The sequence below is a fragment of the Otolemur garnettii genome, unplaced genomic scaffold (genome assembly GCF_000181295.1).
Source record: "Otolemur garnettii isolate 467f Iridium unplaced genomic scaffold, OtoGar3 scaffold00232, whole genome shotgun sequence".
Taxonomy (NCBI): Eukaryota; Metazoa; Chordata; class Mammalia; order Primates; family Galagidae; genus Otolemur; species Otolemur garnettii.
Genome location: NW_003852627.1, coordinates 1,498,338 through 1,518,172, shown reverse-complemented (window position 1 = coordinate 1,518,172; position 19,835 = coordinate 1,498,338). Strand labels below are relative to the sequence as shown.

At 41.3% G+C, this 19,835-nt stretch overlaps 1 protein-coding gene across 2 annotated transcripts in view; it reads left to right on the top strand.

Annotated features, from left to right (window-relative positions):
• Positions 1–19,835, top strand: part of GRIN2A (glutamate ionotropic receptor NMDA type subunit 2A) — a 408,795-nt gene that overhangs the window by 337,063 nt on the left and 51,897 nt on the right. For both annotated transcript variants that reach the window (XM_003802071.3, XM_012812896.1), the window contains 5 exons: positions 275–443; positions 566–719; positions 5,358–5,483; positions 8,943–9,172; positions 15,961–16,121. In XM_003802071.3, the coding sequence (XP_003802119.1) occupies positions 275–443; positions 566–719; positions 5,358–5,483; positions 8,943–9,172; positions 15,961–16,121 (840 nt within the window). The remainder of the gene's footprint in view (positions 1–274; positions 444–565; positions 720–5,357; positions 5,484–8,942; positions 9,173–15,960; positions 16,122–19,835) is intronic.

The following is a 19,835-nucleotide window of genomic DNA, read 5'->3' as shown; positions in this document are numbered from 1 at the left end:
AGAAATGTCATAGAGGTTAATTCAAAATTTAATATAAAGCACTTAGGATAGGGCCTTCCAAATAGTAATTCGTCAATAAGTGTTTCATGATCACTGCTACAGTTGAGAACACTTTCCGCTTTTGACATCACAAACTCACTGCATTTCCTTGAAAAAACCGCTTCCCCCTTCTGAGTTTCAGTTTCCCATCTGAAAACACTAGAAGAGTAGAGCTAAGGATTCTGAACAAACCTTCCAGCACTAACGTTCTGTGGTCTTGGGATTTTCTTTACAGCAATTCAACCAATGAGGGGATGAATGTTAAAAAATGCTGCAAAGGGTTCTGCATTGATATTCTAAAGAAGCTTTCCAGGACTGTGAAGTTTACTTACGACCTCTACTTGGTGACTAATGGGAAGCATGGCAAAAAAGTTAACAATGTGTGGAATGGAATGATTGGTGAAGTAAGTTCTCTTTTCATCCCCCCGGGGCTGTCATTTCGGACATAGGGCCTAAGATGTAGAGAGGAAAAGGGACGGAGAGAGGAGGAGTCAAGGTGTTGTTCTTGTTTCTGCCTCGCATCCAGGTGGTCTACCAACGGGCGGTGATGGCCGTCGGCTCTCTCACCATCAACGAGGAACGTTCCGAAGTGGTGGACTTCTCTGTACCCTTCGTGGAAACGGGAATCAGTGTCATGGTTTCAAGGAGCAACGGCACGGTCTCACCCTCGGCTTTCCTAGGTATGTGAACTTCATAGCTTTCCCATAGGCAATCATCTAGGACCTGGTTGGGGTCTATTTCATAGCATTTGTGTATTCCACGGCATACTGCATTTGAATTGGGCCATTTCGCTTTTCCCCCAGTCGCATCTTACATTTATCTTTAACTTGGAAATACCTGCTGGGAAAAAGAAATACTATCACATATTCAGATAATGGTCTTGACTCTGTAGAATGTAAATTAATAGATATATTGCTCAGAGCCACCTTGAATGCATTTTAAAAATAACCTGCCTGTCCACAGTTAATTTAATTCAGCCCATAAACCTTATTCAGCATCAACATACCCATCCTCCATCCCATAGAACATTTATTTACGAGACATAAGAGTGAAAATAATGATGGCCGTGCAGTGATTTATGGCAGTGTTTTGATAAATGAAGTAGGAGTAGGCTGAAGAGTATCCACTGATTTAAAATTAATGAAATCACATTTTAAATGTGGCTATCCATTAAGCCAAATAGTTTGCAAAGCAGGAAATTTTTGACTCTCCGTTCAACCATGTCATGAATTTATGTTTTTACATAAAAAGATTTTTTTCTTTAAATCAAGGAAGAGCTATATTTTCCATCATCTGGTTTTCTTTAGCACTGTAACTGTATATTTATATTTTATGTAGCCTGTCCAGACTGTTGAAACTTCACAGAGCATAACTGAACACTATTAGTTTTTTCTTTAAAGGAAAAGTGTTTTGTGAACGAGTTATCACAAATGATTTTTGATTGTGTCTGTCTTGTTGAAGTTCATGGAATTTGTATGATTAATTCCTCCTTGGCACTCTCACAGAAGTGGGTTTGTCCCAAATTTGGGAAGGGTAACACGAACCTTAATCTCTAGAACAAAATTGCATGAGGAGGGGAAAACAGTCACATTAAGATCAACTAAATTTCTTACATTTTTACAGAGACAAGAAATTTAACCTTTTAAAGAAAATCACAAACTAGAATCAGTTTGTTGACACCCTCTGCAAGCTCTTGGTCTTATTATTTCATGGTCTTCATTTATAGGTAACGTCAACCTCCAGTGAAATGTGCATGCTTCACTGTCTTGAGTGAAATGTTGACTAACAGGATTTTGGATACAGCCTAACTTACAGAGGCATATGGATTTGCTATTTTCATTTTTTGATAATCCATGTAAGCTGTTGAAATCCTTGCTGCGCATGGGATTTGATTTTGTGCTCATTGGTTCAATTTTTATAACCTTTGTTGGGGTAATGTGGACCTTGGCACACCTCATTATGTTTGTCCCTTTGTCTGGCATGGATTAAGATACTCACATCTCAATAAGGGAACATCCCCGTATAAGGAAAAACACAGCCGACTGACATTGATAACCCAAGAAGATCTTAATTATTGGATGGCAAAGGATCCTTTGCCCTGGAAGTTAAGAAAGAGTGGGAGGAAGTGAGTTCATAGAAGAAAATGGAAAGAAATTAAGTTCTTTTCACAAATTCTTCCCATGTCTCCTTAGCGAGCTAAAGAGAACTTTTTTTCAGTTCAATCAGAGGAAAAAAAAAATATCGATTGGTGTGTCTCATAAAAAATGGGTCACTGATATTTAATCTGGCCTCAGCCCAGTTTCCCTAGATTTTTATCTTACCTGCATCTGTAGAACATTTCCATAAAAAGTCAAGTATTCTGCTAAATTTAGCAAAACCTCCTTTGCTTCACATTTTTCGTCTCGTATCTTTAAAAATAAAATAAAATAAATTATAACCAGTGGAAACTATTTTCAAAGCTGTTTTTACTCAGTAGGCTTAATATTTTTTCACAGTCACTAAATTATGTCCTTATCCGATTGACTGTGCACCCCTTATTTAGGTCATTATCTGCAGGTTTTGAAAGTCCTAATGAACCATGCTAAGCTACATTTTTCCATTCACTGACTCAGTCATCTGGAAGAGCCAAAACACTCAAAATCTGATTGCATTGCTCCTCGTTATTTCTTATTCTCTTTCCTCTGCAAACTCCATTAACTCACATCAGAAACATTTGCAGGTAATGCCTCTGAGCTTTTGTGTAAAATGTAACCAGTGATTCTCCAAGGACAGAGATGACGTCTCTGGCAATATTTCCATCTAGTTAATTCTAAAGACCTTTCAAACAAGTTCCATTCTTTGATCCAAAGAAATATTGACCTGCTGTCTCCTAGACTGAAGTTCCTTCATGGACAAATATTGAATCTGTTTTAAGCTATTAGAGAATGTAATCCAGAGATATTTAAAATATCTCTGGGTCACTCCTTAGACACTACCAATGTGCTTTGACATTGTTCTAATGTTTTATTCCATTGTGAATGGGGTGTGTGTGTGTGTGTATGTGCATGCACTTACATACGTGGTGTCTGAGCAGCAGTCCTTTGGAGACACTCACAGGTACTTAATGTACTAAATCCAGACTACCACAGAAGAACCATGATCTCTGTGCTCACAAGTTAAGGGACAGTTGTGGTCACTTCCACATGAGAAAACATCGGGGGTCAGTTGCCTGATCAGCTTCCACCTAATCTCTGACCAGTGTGTGGTCACCAGGATGCACCTGCCAAATGAAGCCCACTGCAAGTCCACAGATTTTGACATGTGACTAGAAGAACTCAGTGAGGACCTTCCCTAATTTAAAAATAATGTTATCACAGCATGCAGAGAAATGAACATAATCAGATAAAAACAGATAGCATACTGTCCCCATCATTTCTATTTTAATCAAAAAGCTATTCCTTTTACTATGTTGTGAGTATAGAGTGTGAGGCACACTGCCAGATGCTTTACTTACCCATTAAAATGATCCTCCTCTGGTTAAACACCCTCTGCTGTCAATATACCCAACTTGGAGAATCACTTTATCTCTGTTGTTGAATATTAAGTACTTTTTTGTTTTTTTGATACAGAGTCTCACTATGTTGCCCTCAGTAAAGTACTGTGGTATCATAGCTCACAGTAACCTTCAACTCTTGGGCCTAAGTGATTCTCTTGCCTCAGCCTCCCAAGTAGCTAGGATACAGGTGCCCACCACAACACCTGGCTTTTTTTTTGTTGTCGTTCTCATTGTTGTTTAGTTGTGCTGGGCCAGGTTTGAACCCGCCAGCCCCAGTGTATGTGGCTGGCACCCTACCCACTGAGGTACAGGTGTGGAGCCAATATTAAGTACTTTTAATCATTCATTTACTTATCTTCCTTTTTGAATATATCTCATTACTAAATTTCTATGATTTCAGGGACATTTACTACTCAAACCAAATCTAACTAAGTAGATTTAAGTTGCTGTCTCATTGATTTCTTGGAGTTCAACTTGTGTTATTTAGGTCTAGTAAATTGTATTGCCACCTGTTGCTTTTTAGGGTGCGTGCACTATCCACATGCTTTACAGAGCATTCTTTCCAGCTTTTAAATTATTTACATAGTTAAAGTTCAGACATTAGTTCCTTTTCACATAGTAAGCTCATTAAGAATTTGTGTTAGTCACAGGTTTTAATAAGAAGATAGCCTGCTATTAGCCTAGGTCTTCATTATTATCAGTAGCTCCATTAGAAAAAACAATTTAAAAATAATAAAATGTTTACTATTCAAGAAGTATACCTGGGTGTATTTTACCCTTGAAAAAATGTTTGCTTGTAAGGAAGAGAATGTTGAGTTCCTTGGTGTTCATAGTCAGTTTCATCCCAGTGATAAGAAATGTATTCATTTTTCAAAATTTTAGTCTCTGTTGATTTTATAGCAAATCTATATCATAAATTGATGAAAATGGCTTAAGCCAGATAATTTTCAGATCCTCAATCGAGACGAATAGAATTGTTCATTTATTTTACATCATATCTCTTACTCTTCTAGAAGCTTGTGACTTAACCTTAACCCTAACCTAAAAATGAACTGATAAAAACTACTTTGAATACTTCAGTTCTGTTGGGTACAACAGAAATTTAGACAAAGGTAAAGGCTTTCTGGGATATCCTCTTACTTCCTCAGCCACATAAAAATGAACGGATGAAAACTACTTTTAGGGAAAACAGTCATCTATCCGTCTACTACTTCATTGCCTCTACTCTTTACGGGATGCTTTTTAATTGAATTATCATGTGAATGTAGTACTCTCAATAGACTTTCAATTGAATTTTAGCCTGTTATTAACATCATCCAGATTAATAAAACTATAGAGACCTCATCTGTCTGATGCAGAAAGTAAATGCAGGGGGTGGTAGCAATGGGCACACATTATGCCTTCCAGAGTTCCTGTTAACCCGACGATTTTATAATCCTTTTCTAACAGGTTATAATCATTCCTTTACTTATGGAATCCCTAAACACCATCCTTCTAGTATGTGAAAGTAAAAATACAAACTATATTGGTTTCACAGAGCATTATGGCTGTTTAGACCTAGTCTTGTTTGTCTCTAGCTTTGGCCCCTGGATGGTTCCATAATTTATGAAATAGCTCAATGATTTTGTAGAATAAAGAATGGTTTAAATGTATGAATAAAAAATGAGTAGCTTTTTTTGAATGATCAGATTCAAATGAAAGAAAAATTTCTTGGTGGGCCTGCAGATGGACGCCTGGTAACTGACCTTGACCTTGTCCCCACTCCTGTGTCTGTCCCCTGCAGAGCCCTTCAGCGCCTCCGTCTGGGTGATGATGTTTGTGATGCTGCTCATCGTTTCGGCCATAGCGGTTTTCGTCTTTGAATACTTCAGTCCTGTTGGGTACAACAGAAATTTAGCCAAAGGGAAAGGTAAAGAAGCTTTCTCAAGTGTGACTCAACACTGACACTCTCTCATTTACCTTCAGTGAAGACTTCAGTTCTTAGAACACATTAACCTCTATTGCCTTGGTCTGCCATCAAAGGCAGATGTGGGGTCACTGACATTGCTTATGATGCCAGACAAGTATGACTTACTCACTTCAGCTGAGAGAAGGGTAAAACAAAATGAAACATTTTAATCTTGTATTCATATGAAGTCGATAATTATTAGATAAAAACCACTGATACTAAATTTGTCAAGAAGGCAGATTTGAAGGAGGTTTTTTTGGCAATTAATTTTTAAGATGTGTGTCAAAAGAAATGCTAAAATTGTAGTCAGTGTCAACTTCCATCTAGGCATAGAAAATGGCGTCAGAGAAGCTAGTTTAAGAACACTTTTCAAACTACTGATTTGATTTTCATCTGTTTGAAGATAAATCTGTAAATATATCTATAACCATAAAGGGCATCTTTCCCCAAAGAGTTACATTTTCTTCTTGATAGGCCTGACTTGAGTGGATCATGTTAATAAAAGGGCAGTTGGTGCATGTAAAATTGAATTGAGAGGCTTTCATTGGCTAACACTCCTTACAAGGCTGTTCCCTCTCCAGCCAGGGTTTATGTCCTATACCTAAACACATTATTGCATTTTGAGTAGGTGTCCCCAGTGTATGACACCTTCTTAGTGGGTGTCATCAGAAAGGTGCCATGACCAAATCTCTTTCCCTCAAAATGACTTGTTACAGTTGAAGATAAGATACCTTAGTCTTAAATGCTCTCAAAAACAGAACGCCTTAATTTGGAACATATTTTTTCTACTTGGAAAATCCAGGATTAGAAACCATCAGTAGGTCGTGGGACTCTAGTAAACAACTTGGTTTTATTGAAATCTTCTTGACTACTGAAGAGTGATGTCTGCTACATAAACCATCTCCAATCAACTAAGCAGTAAAAATACCATTCATAATCATGTTTTGTTTAATGGGAGACTGCAACCCTTCACTAAAAGGGTGCTGGAAGTGAACACCAATATCACAGCCTGTCATTAAGAAGCTTTGTGACAGTGTGGAACCTGAGACAATTTCTGTAAATCCTTACCTTTGCATAGTCTCAGTTTGTCCTCTTGTGAATTTACACATCTATTTAATGAATATTTATCAAGCGGTTACTATGTTCCAAATACTATAAATCAGATAGAGAATTCTTGACTCTTAGGGAGCTTAGAATGTAATTATGGAGATGATGTGTAAACACCTACCTTAATAAACATAGATTGTAATAAACATCCAGAAGGAGGAGGGGAGGAGAGGAAAGGAAGATGAAAGAGGAGGAGGAGAAATGAGCCGTGTGAGGGTGAGGGGGTGGGGGGTGGGGTCCTGCGTTAGACAGGACGGTCACACAGCAAAGACTGATCATTGCGCTGAGACCTGAAGGGTGAGAAAGAGTCAGTCGTGTGTAAAATAGATAAAGTCATTCCATGGAGGAGAAACAGTGAACACAAAAGCCTTGAGGGGGGAGTCAATTTCACTTTGCTCAAGAAACAAAAGACATGAGCAAGTGAGGTGGACAGCAGTGTAAGATGAAGTGGAGATACCGGCAGTCGACTGGCAGGCATTTCAGATTTTTTCCCAAATACAGCGGGAGGAACACAGGTACAAAGTGGAAAGGTCACTGGGACTGCTCTATGGAGACAGTAGGAGGGGAGCAGCAACAGGAGAAGCAAGGGGGGCCAGTTAAGAAAGTGTGAGTTTTCCAAGATTAAAAATTACAGTGGTGTGGTCTTGGATGAGAGCGGCAAAGATGGAGATAAGCGGATAAAATTGAGACAGTCTTGAAAGGATAAAATGACCCAGACGCCATCATCTGAAATAATTTCTCCCTTGACTAAAGGGTGCCCTCTAAGACTGTTAGAAAGAAACCCCCCCAGAGTGCTGTCTCCCCAGAACTTCCATTGCCACAAAGCTCTCTCCTTCCTGCTCATCTGCACATGCGAGTCTCAGGGAGATGACAGCTACTTGTTTCTTTGTGCAAAATGGGTTTTGTTACATTTCACTGCACTTTATGGGGCAAGTTATGTGGCCCAGTAATAGTATTCATAAATCAGAAATTCCTAAAAGTCTTAAATCCTTTGCAACTGTCTATTTATGATTCTCAAATAGCTGTCACTTCCGATCAACAAGCTTCCCTAATAAAAAATTAAGTACTTCATAAAGTTAACTGGGTTGACTCTAATTATTTTTTCCTTAGAGTTCTAAGCCTCATGGAAATAAGTCCAGGACAGCAAAGAGAAAACAAGAGATTGAGACTGAGAATAATAGAATTAATTGCCTTCTCTTTCATGTGTTGTATCATGGATATTATAAGTATTACTGTAGCCAGAATTTGGCCTCTGATATGCAGACAGCTGACTTTCCTAGGCTCCCTGCCCAGATCTTCATAACTTGCATTAATCTGAATTCACTGCTACCATTTTATTTATTGCCCATTCTGCTTGCATTGCCAATTAAAGTCTGGGTGGGTCATTTTTTCACATCTTCATTTTCTTAAGTGACGTAAAAATTAATCTTTTGTTAAAGGAAGACCCTTCCCCCACCATGAAATGAGTGCATAAAGCGATTCTTTTTTTTTCTCCCCTGTTTTTCCCCCCTAAGGTTTTTATTTTACAGCCTGCATATTCCCCATCCCAATAAATTCTGGCATATTGTTCTGCCTCTTTAGTTAAATCTATTGCAAGGAACATTTAAGAATCTTACAAGGGACACACAGCTCTTGCAAGGATACAATGAGGGGAGAAGTGCTGTGATATCAGTGTGCATTTTCCATGAGCCTGTGATGAAATGTCTTCCATCTGTGAAGTGTTGGAGGAATCAAGCTCTATTGTTACATTCCTTAACATCTCCATTCAGAGAAGGCTTTAGTTTGGTTTCATTCTTACTTTGCGCACACTTCACGTCTGAGTTTGAACAGGAATAATTGCAAGGGCCAGTCCAGATTAGAATACCTCACATAAGTCCCACTGACTTGCACGGTTCTTATACAATAGCACAGCCAACAAATTCTAAAACAGCCCCCATGAACACATTTTTGTCCATCTCTCTTTATGTTTATTAAGAAGATTGGTTTTCCCAAAGGGAAATCAAATCCAAATTTAAAACAGGTCATAATATTAGTTCTTATTCAAACTTTCATTTTGCAGAAACTTTTCCTTTCTTTTTTTTTTAAAAAATGCAGCAACACCTCAGTTAGATAGGAATGTAGGAAGAATGATAATTTTTTTTAAGTTATCATGCTTATGGTCCTGGGACAGTGATGAAACATTATCATTATAACCACGCTGTAATTCCATCTTCCGGCATCCTCCAGGGTTGCGGTAGCTGCAGTATATGCACAAGTAGGAACAAGTAACGCGTTTTGAGAAAATGCTGAGAATGTCTTTTCTGTGCTTTGCAGCACCCCATGGGCCTTCTTTTACCATCGGAAAAGCTATATGGCTCCTCTGGGGCTTGGTGTTCAACAACTCTGTGCCCGTCCAGAATCCCAAAGGGACCACCAGCAAGATTATGGTGTCCGTGTGGGCCTTCTTCGCTGTCATATTCCTGGCCAGTTACACGGCCAATCTAGCTGCTTTCATGATCCAAGAAGAATTTGTGGACCAGGTGACTGGCCTCAGTGACAAGAAGGTAAAGTCATTTTCCTCTGAATCTGAGGTTGGTCTTGCAGAAGGGAGTAATTCAGGTACCTGCCATTCAGATCCATCAACGTTAAAGCACAAAGCCACACAATTTTTTTTCTTAACTCAAATTGTCATATTTCCAAATACTTTAGGTATGGAACCTTAATCTTAGCTCTCCCATGGCCCTTTTACCATTTGTATAGTCTTGCTGAAATTACTGAGGGTCTCTGGTTCAAGAGCAAAGGACAGCTTTGGCTGGAATTCCTCCTTTCAAGGACACTGTGGTGTTGAGGAAGGCTCGCTAGTTCGGACAAGGAAACCTCGGGAGACAGAAAGCAGGAGGCTGTAGGTGCCTCCTACTATGTGACCTTAGATTAGTCTCTTACACATTTGGGGTGTTCGATTCCTCATCTAGGACATGAAAAAAAGGGTATTTTCTAAGCCTTAACTAGAGACAAAACTACCTGACGACTCCTTTTGACTGCAGTCAGATCAGCTTCGTCACCAGCACTTATGACTCACCTGAAATTTCTTCAAGGCACACAAAGGAAGCAGAGAAGGGTTTTTTTTGCTGTTAAATTTCACACTAATTATTTCCACTCAGACTCATCTCCCATCTTCTCTGATGGGGCTGTGCTTCCCACGTCATAAGAGGGGAGTGTTCGCACCTGTTCTCTCCGCTCTTCCCTGAAGTGTGACCGGGTTGGGGGTTTGAGTGGCTATTCAGAAACACACATAGAGGAAGGAAAGAGGAAACCTGGTGCAGCTTCCTACTGAAATTTTAGTTCAGGAAACAAATTGTGACTTGCTAAGCTCAGCAAAGTTGAGATTGCGGCACCGCAGAGATTTTTTTCTGCTTTGACATGCGTTCGTATAATTTATCTCTCTATAAAACCTCACTATCACATCTTATTGACATAAGTCTCCACGTACCTGTCGGCATCCATACACAAACTGCTGAATGGAAAATCAGTGCGGGAAAAGCCTTACAGTTTCCCCATGACATATGCTGTGATTGAACAAGAGACAACGAATCTTATCAAGAGAGATGGTGAAGGGTTGGGGTTAAAGATAGAATCACCTTCCTGTGGCAGCTGGAGTAAGGAAGGGTCACTCTGCTCACCGCGGTGCTCAGAGCCCTGACCTGCTCCCATGTGTTCCCCCCCTCCAGGCTCACTAAAGCAGCCTCCTTGTTCTTCTCTCGGACCCTTGTATTTCCTCCTCAGCATCCTTGAGATTTTCGCCCTCTGTCTAGCATATCTTTCCCCCATTTTTCTCATGGTTGAATTTCACCTCCTCAGAGAAGTCTTTCCCGGCTACTGTGATGATCTTGGCAGACTGAGCTCAGGCTCCCATGAAACTTAAATTCTCATAGAAAGAAATAAAGAACATGCACGTAAGCCTCAAGAAAGAGGCAGTTTTCAAGCAGGAATAACTCTTGTAAAGGAGAGAAAACTGATGAGACTAAAATTGGCTTCTGGGAAGAGGACCTCAGGGATGTGATTTTGATGGAGTTATCTTGCGCTTAGGAGATGCTCAGTACCCGCTGGTGGGTGAATAAATAATTGGATGGTGTGCTGAACATTACACGCCCCACTTGGATTCCCCAGAATCCCTTTTCCAGCCTGTTTTGCAAGCTTTGCTGATGAGGACTCATGTCAGAGATCTTTGTGGGATTATTGCTTTGGGGCTCCGGAATGGCAAACGCCAGGGAATTTGAGTGCCCTCAATCCTTGTAGTGACCTGTAACCAATGACTAACGGTACGACAGTACAAAAGCCCAGCGGCTCCCTTTCTTTTAAGCAGGACAAACTCCCAGGTATGACTGGGGCTCCATGGGACAAGCTGAGATGGAGATGTACCCTTCTGACACAGTCCTGGGGTTGGCTCCTTCCCCTTCTCTAATCTTCCCCAACCTTTCCCCACTCCCTTCCTGAACAACCCCGTGCACCTGAAACTCATCACTAATAAATTTAGTCCACCCAAAGCCTTATCTTAGGGTCACCTTCTGGGAGGCCCCCACCTAAAGCACTTGGCATCTGGGACGCAGCAGATAAAACCCTGCAAGCTGTGTCCTGCTTCTTCTCTGACTCTCCCTAGCTGTGTGATGTCTAATCAGATGCCATCTAATTCACTGTGCCTGCCTATTCTTCTCTGTCAATCTGGGAATCATGATTGTGGTGAGGATAAAAGGAGACAGTCTATGTAAATGGGCCTCATAGCCTATAAACTCCTGTACAGGCACAGAGCGTGGGTATGTGGCCCCATCATGTTATGGGATCTAAAATGCAATTCCTGGAAGAAGTGCCTGGAGGTTCAGTGAAGCAGCAGGGAGCCATGTCCTGGATGAGAGGCCCTTTTTCAAAAAAGTAGTTGGCAGCATAGTTTGTTTTGTGTTGCAATTTTCAAAGGCGAGGGACAAAAAAAAAAAAAAATCCCTCGCTACATACTTTTGGTCTAAATAACATGACCACTGTGGGAAAACTCCTTACAACCACTAATCATTGGAGTGGCCTTTGCTGACCTGGAGAGACCCCCTAACAGATGCCACAACCTCGTGAGACACAGCTCAGTTTGCAGGCCGGAAGCATTAGCAGCGAGCCGACAGCTCTTTTAATTAAATATTTGGTACAATTAGGTAAACGGCAAAATTATTGGAGTAAATAAGCTGAAAGCTCCCAGTAGATTAATAGCAGATACACCAAGAAAGTCTACGAAATAAAAATTTATATTGAATCAATTTATTTTAATACAGTACACAGTGGTTGGTTTTGTTTCACTCTTTTTTTATTATTTTTTTTTTAAATTATGAATACCTGTGTAACAACTCGGGTTTACAATGCTTCGAAGCCATTAGTGCTTGCTGTGAAAGCTGCGAATTTGGAACCCATGGTGTGCTCAGATGAACTGGGGCTTAAATTTTAAATAAGTGAATTCATGGGTAGTTGCACCCCGAGAAGATAGGAAGGACAGCTGGAGTGTTGGGGCAGGAGCTTTGCAAAATGCCAGGGATCATCATGAACAGGAGCTGCAGCTCTGGGAGGCGGACCTATGAAGCCGGACGAGCGACATTGTATCTGAGGGTCCAATAAAGCTGGGTTCGAATCCTGGCCTGGCCACGCAATGTCGGTATGGCTGCCCATAAGGCAATATCCCCGAGGCTTAGTTTCCTATTAAAGGGAAGATAGTATTTCCTGTCTGGTGAGGCTGATACGGGGATGGGAAATAACCCTCATACCATGCCTGGCACAGGGTGGACAAGCTTGTCGTAGGTGTTAGTCCCTCCTTCCCGCTCCCCTCTCATTCCTCTCTCTCCCCTTCCCTTCCCCCCTCCTCCTCCCCATCATCATTAGCATCACTGCCTAATTCCAACCATTCTTCACTTTGGGGACCTAAAGCGTTATTGCGCTGCTTAGGTCTTTTGGAAGGAAATCAGGGAACTTCCCTGAGGATGAGCCCAGGAGCATGTTCCCCAGGGGTCGCGTATCTCTGGGCACTGCGACTGCACTGCCACGTGCTCCCTGTTCTGGCAGGTGGCCTCCAAGCCATTCCTCCCTCTGCTGAAGGCCACACCTGCTCAGAGCTCTCAAGAAGCACGTGGAGCTTCCCCATCGGAAGACTGTGCTAGACATAGGGGCTCCAGTTGCCAGATGTCCCTTATTTACAGGACACAGAAATATTTTTTAATAAATGTATAGCTTGGGTTCCTCAGGAGAATGGAGAAATGTCTTAGTTAATTGCTGAATTGTCCTGAAATTTTTATTTCTTAGCCCTGAGGTAGGGGCTTATCCATCCATCGCAAAATGCTTGCCACTCAGAAGACCCTTCAGGCCTGTCCCATAGTGACTGGGAAAAATTTTGGAAAATAATCTACTCTGTCCTCCGGACTGAGGGGAGACAGGCTTGTTACTTGGCCATTCCCCACCCTTTCAGTGGGGAATGACAGGTGGTGCACGTACATACCAAGCTTCAGAGGACTCCAGGTGTTCTGAGCATTTTGAGATTAGCTGCAAAAACAATCCTCAATTTAGAGATAGGGAAACTGAGACTCAGAGACTTTAAGCATCTGCTCAAATGATACAGACCCTCAGTGGCACAGGAGAAGGTGAACTCGGCTTCTCTGTGTCCAAGACCAGGTGAAACCAGTGAACATAAATAGCAAAGGCGACTGGAGAGAAGCTGGCGGAGTTCCTCCGACTCTGGGCGCTGCGATTACGTAGCTCTGTGACCTGGTTAATGACGGAGGCCTCCGCCCACCCTTCCTTTGCTAATGCCCCCTTCCGTTTCTTTCTGCTTGCACAGGGGACTCTCTGGAAGTCACACTAGGAATCATTCCTGTACGAAACATGGCACGTGTCCTTATGTAACCCTGGGACTTAACAGATGGGCCATCCTTGCCCCCTACATGTTTTTCACACTGTAGTTCATGACTCTTTAGTGAGCCATAAAATTTATTTAAAGGTTGCAAACATTAAAAAAAAAAATAGAACGTAATTGATAACATCAGAGCATGTCCCATGGAAAAAGAAACAGCACTGTGCTGTCTCACATGCACAGTGGATTGCGAGTCGCGCTTTAAAAACTTTGACAGCCTGTAGTCTGGAGGGAAAGATTCCTGGATCCTGGTGTCGGGCTGAATTTTGTGTGGGTGATGGTACTATCAAGGCCGGGGAAGTGAAGAAGCCATCACAGAGGCTGAGTATCTGTCTCTGTCACCGTGCGAACCAGAGGCAGAGAGGAAAGCGAATCTTTAAAGAGTTAAGCAGCAGATGGAGAGTGACATGGAAGGCATTTAGTCAAATAGGCCGCTGTGGATGTCTCTGGAGACTGGGGACGGCTGCTACAGCAACTAGGTTTATGAACAGCGCTGTTGCCTCTGTCCCTGGAGCAGGTGGCTGCCACACACATGTGGCTGGGCTTGTGCCTCCTCCCCTTTTGGTGAGGAGTGAAGGCGCTGCTTGGCAGAGTGGCTGCAAAGAGCATTTTGCTGTTCACACGCACATGTGCAGTCACGCACACACGCGCGCACACACACACACACACACACAGAGTCCCAGCACAAGGTGTACTCCGGAAGGAGGATCTCGTTTGGACAGTGGATGGCCCCTTCTCCAAACCCAGATATGCCTGCTTATTAGAAAGTTTAGCCTAATTTAAGGGAAATTTTAATTAACAGTGAAACAAAATGTGAGTCTGGATAAAAGAAAAATGTCTCTAGTTGTCTGACTCTTGGGTAAATTTCAAGACTTTATCCATCAGTTCTTGGCTCCATGCAAAGACCTCTGACTTGTCATCCTGGCTCTGACACTGATTTGCTGTGTGCTCTTCCTGCGTCAGGGTCCCCAGGTCCTCATCTCTAAGGAGGAGGGCTCACTAGCAATGGTCTCTGAGGAACAGTAGAGTTAGGACCTTGGCTTGTGGCCAGGTGTAGCTGGGTTTGAATTCTGAGAAACAACGTGCTAGTTGTGTAGTATTACAGTTCATGTAAGCTCTCTGAGCCTCAGTTTTCTCATCTGTAAAATGGAGCCTCTAAAATTAGCTACCTGGCAGGTTTTGTGAGACTGAAATGAACTAAAATTTGTAAAGTTCTTGGCACAGTGCTGGCCCCAACTAAGTTCTCAAAAAAGTATGAGTGAGTCATTATCATCATCATTTTTCTAGTTCCAGAATTCCATATTTCATGGAAACAATGAGCCTCAGGTTCCTTTTTTGTCCATAACAATAATAAAAATGAACAGTAATAAGAGCTTTATTCTGGAGTGCTTATTCTGGTCTAGGCGCTATTCCAATTGCTTGGCATATGTGATAATTTTAGATCTTCATTAGTGGCCCTACAAGGGAAGTGCTGGTGTGATCCCCACTCTGCACGTGGAAAGTAAGTGGAGGCAGTGTGCCGTGGACAGCGTCGCTAAGCTCTGACAGTTTGCAAGTGATAGAACCTGAGTTCCCAACCAGTCAGTGGGAGTTCATACTTTACATCGCCACGTGCTGCCTGTAGATTTTACTTATATCTCCAGAATCAGCTCTAGTTCTCTTGACTTCTCATCTGGTTGAGTCACCTGAAACATGGACAGACACAATCAGCCAGTCCATCAGCGGAGACTCATGACACAAGGACACCGTGCCCTTCTGGGGGCTGCAGAGGCAGGCAGGACCTGGGGTGTCATGGGGAAGCCAACAGTCAGCAAGACTTCAGCTCCCCAAACATTTGTGGAGCCTGCCTTGTGCCGGGCACTGTGCACTTGATAAATACTGTATGAATGGATGAGTGAGTACATGAGTAGAGAATGAATGAATGAATGAATGGCAACACAGAGGCATTTCTGGGTGAGGTGAAGGTAACTGTGAATGAGGCTCAGAGAAGGGAGTGAGCAGCTGGGGATCAGGGAAAATTTTGTCATGAGGTGGATAATGAACTGAATAAGGTCCGACCTTAATCCCAGTTCAGTCGGCGTTTCCCAGGCACGGACTGTGCGCCTAGATGTTTGCTGGACTCCATAATGGCACAGAAAAGTTCAACCTAGGAAACATCTACAGAGCACCCTGCCGGGCCCTGTGCTAGGCGTCAGGGGACAATACACCGGACAGACATCGTTTCCTCCCCTCTGGGACTCACAGACCAGTCCAAGATGTGATGAAGTCGAGAGAAAGTACAAAAAACAAATGGCTCTTCCTTCTGCCCTGCCCTAACGGATGCGTACTTTTACTCCCAACGTCAAGCAAAATGATCACTAATTTCTTCTTCCTCTTCTCTCCTCCTTCTCCTCCTCTCTGTGTTCCCCTCTCTCTCTCCAGTTTCAGAGACCTCATGACCATTCCCCACCTTTCCGATTTGGGACGGTGCCTAACGGAAGCACAGAGAGAAACATCCGGAATAACTACCCCTACATGCATCAGTACATGACCAAGTTTAATCAGAAGGGAGTCGAGGACGCGTTGGTCAGCTTGAAAACAGGGTAAGGACGGTGGTTTCTTTCTCTCTGCAGGCTGGCAGCCAGTAAACCTTACAGAAATGGACTCTCCCCGTGTGCCCTGATGCTTATCCGCTCTCTTTGTTATATTTTCTAAAAAATGACCGCAGTCCGGATGGACTCCAGTTGAGGGCTGTTTTTGTTAATCTAATGAGCATCACGGGTTTCCTTCTGAGTTGTGTTAAGAGAAAGCAAAACCAGGACATTTTGAAGTACAGAGAAACAGAGGGGTTTCTTACATTGATAAGGAAATTTTTTAATCAAATAGAAAGACCTAAGAAGGTTCTGAACTTCAAGGAGTGAAAACAGTGATTTCTATCAGATTGTAGGTAGGAGTTTTTTTTCTGGGGTAATGCATACTGGTAACAGCTTTATGTGAAAACTAATTGTATAATATTCATGATGAAGAAAGAAAATATGTAGAGAAAAGCAGCGAGAACTCAAACCACCTCTCTAAAGGTACAGCTAACGTTCCTGTCTATCTTTGGCATTGTGTTGTATAGCGCATACTCAGTACCTGAAACTGTGGGGAAAAACCTAAACCTGCACAGAGTTTAGGCGTTTAGGCTTCGGAGACAGGCTTTCGTGCCTGGGACGTAGACAAAACCTAATTGTTAGTGTTGTTTTTTGTTGTAAAAAGTCAAGGATGTGTGAAATACACTTTGGAAAGGGTTCCATTTAAGATGGCCTCATTTTAAGTGAAAGATTTGTTTAATGAGGAGAGTTTTGATTATCCAGAAAATTAACTTACGTGGGGCGTCTTGGTCATCAGGGAGTCCTGAGATGGAAACATGACTGGAGGTGCATTTTCCATGCAGCTTAATAAATAGCCTCTCCCCCTTTGGCTGTTCTGCAGGCCCATTGTGAAGGCCTGGTTGCTTGCTTTGTATCTGGTATGAGATGGAGGGTCACCTTTAAACCACCAAAGTCTGAATCTCTGCATAATTCTCCAGGAGTTCTGGCTGTGAACATTCTATCCTCCCAGACTCTGTCTTTGGAATTTCTTTGGTATCTTAGCAGGGGCTGGGAGAGCATTTATTTAGAAGTCAAGCTTATTGACTTACCCAAACGCACTCACGCACTGCTCATTCTGGCTTGGAATAATTTTTTTTTAACTTTTAAAGTATAACAAAAATGCAAAAAGATTACAAATATTAAATATACTACTTTATGGCTTTGTACAATACAAACTGATCATCTAGGTCTTCAACACCCAGAATACGTGCCCCCTACCCCAGACTCAGCATTTTCATCAATATCTTCCACTAAACACTTGTACTTCTAATGCCATGAATTCTTTTTGCCTGTTACTTTAACATATAAACAAAATCACACCCTAAGTTTTCTTTTTTGTCTGTTTTTATTGGCCCAGGGTTTAATTGATGAGATTGTTGCATATCGTTCCTGTTCATTCATTATCACCGCTGTATAGAATTTCATTGTTGCAATATACCATGAATTTCTCTCTTTCTTCTAATTTAAAGTAACATTGGAGTAATATCCTACTTTTGACTATAATAAATAATGCTTCTAAGGGCATTCTTGTGTCTTTGGCTGCACAAGAGAGTTCACGTAGAATGAATGTGTATTCAGATTTGGTAGATACCAGAAAAGACAGATTTTTAACGACTTTCCAGTTTAACCACGGATATGTACTTTTTTGTGTGTTTGTTTCTACCGTGGTCTTTTAATCAGCACATTCTGTTGCTTTGGACAGACGGTGAGCACAACTGTGGATGACAATGACTGGGAACAGTGGTTGAATCCTGGCTGGCTCCCTGGATGCCCGTTTATCACTCAGAGCACAAAATGGGCTGTTTTCTTTCTTTTGAAATCTTTTTTTAATATAATGCAATAAAAAGGAGTAGAGAAATGGGAACCATCCTTGGCCATAAATTGTACAAATAGTTTTCTGGAAGCCATATAATAATTATAACATCCATCTTTGCAAACTTGGGCAGATGGTAGGTTCTCTCTATACTCAATCTCCCATGTGGTGGGATGCTTGGCCTATAAACTCAGAAACTAGAGCTAAAGGAATATGAGTCTTTTTATGAAGAAATAACTCAATACATCCTTGGAGATAAGAGCACAACAGAGCTCCCTCCCTAGAGATTCCATTTCAGAAGGGTTAATGTTTAGGGACACCTGCATGTTTAACAGGTTTTTTGGTTAATTATTTAAATACATTAAATTAAATTTTGACTAGCTAATATATAACTCACAAAGTATATAAAAGGAAAAACAATGAAGCATCTTCCCTCCACACTATTTCTCATCTAGTATACCCTGCATAAAAATCACATTTACTCTGTCTATCCTTCCAGAAAGTTCTTCCAGGTCTTTCTATGTCAATGCATAAAGAGCTATAGAGTTATTTTTCATAGATTCGTAGTCTTTATTATGTAAATGCACCATACATATTTAATCAGCCCCCTGTTGGTTGATACTTGGATTGTTTCTAATCTTTCGCTATTGCAAACTACGCTGAATGAATGAATATCCTTGGACACACATCACATACAATGCAGAATAAATTTCTGAAATAGTGGGTCAAAGACCACACATAACTTTGACAGATGTTGACAAATTTCCCTCCAAAGAAAATCCATACTTAACTCATCAAAGTATGAGAGAGCTTATTTCCTCCACGTTGTTTTCCCAAGACAACATGTAATGATCCTCTAAAATTTGCTAATAGGTAAGAAATGTACTGACATGTATTTTAATTTGCATTTATTTTATTTTTGGTAAATTTTGACCATGTTTTCATACACGGCTGAGAGCTATCTGCACTTCCTCTTTTAGGTTTATGAATTTTTCTATTGGTTTGTTGGTCTTTTTCTTATCGATTTGCATACTAGAGGTACGAGCCTTTTATTTGTAGCGTGATCACAAATGTTTCCCCTGGCTTTTCTGTTTGTTTTTTGAGCTTGCTATGATTTTTTTCTTCTCTATGTGGATTTTTATTTTTTCTAGTCAAATAGAGAGGGTGCCAAAAAATGAGTACACATTTTAAGAAAGGGAAAAACTGTCTTAAACTTGTAATATTCAAGTCACATTTGACTTTGCAATGTGAGCAAAGAGGCGCTCAAACACGACTTGTCTTCATCTTTTTATCGGTACATTTTGAATGTTACAGTTGTCACGCAGTTTTCTTCTTTTCAGAAAATATGTACACATGTTTTGGGCACCCTCTGTGTATCAGTCCTTTTCTTATAGCTTCTTGATTGTGAATCATCATTCAGACGTCTTTTGCCACTCTAAGATTACAAAAGAATTATCTCATGTTTTCTTCTATTTTGATTGCCTTGGTGGTATTTGGAAGTTTTCTTAGTTTGTGGCATCAGCTGTGACTTCAACTTCTTAGAGATGATGAGAGTCAAAATATGGGAACCCCCAGCACGGAGCTGCACCAGGATCCAATAAGCTTTTAAAGCTGGTCATGTCTTTCATATCCCATGATAAGGACGCGGCCTTTCAGGCATCTCGTTCATCACACTTACAGATCTTTTTCTTTCCTCTCTCCCATTCTTATTTCCTTTTCAGACAATGGTGAGAGTCCAGGCTGGGGTCGCGTCTGGGTCCTAATGTTAGCCGTGGTTTTGCACAAGCTATGTCACCTCTCTGGGCCTCAGTGTACCTGTTTAAAAAATGAAAGTTCTGGAATTCTTTGAGTCCTAAAATAGTTCTGAGAGA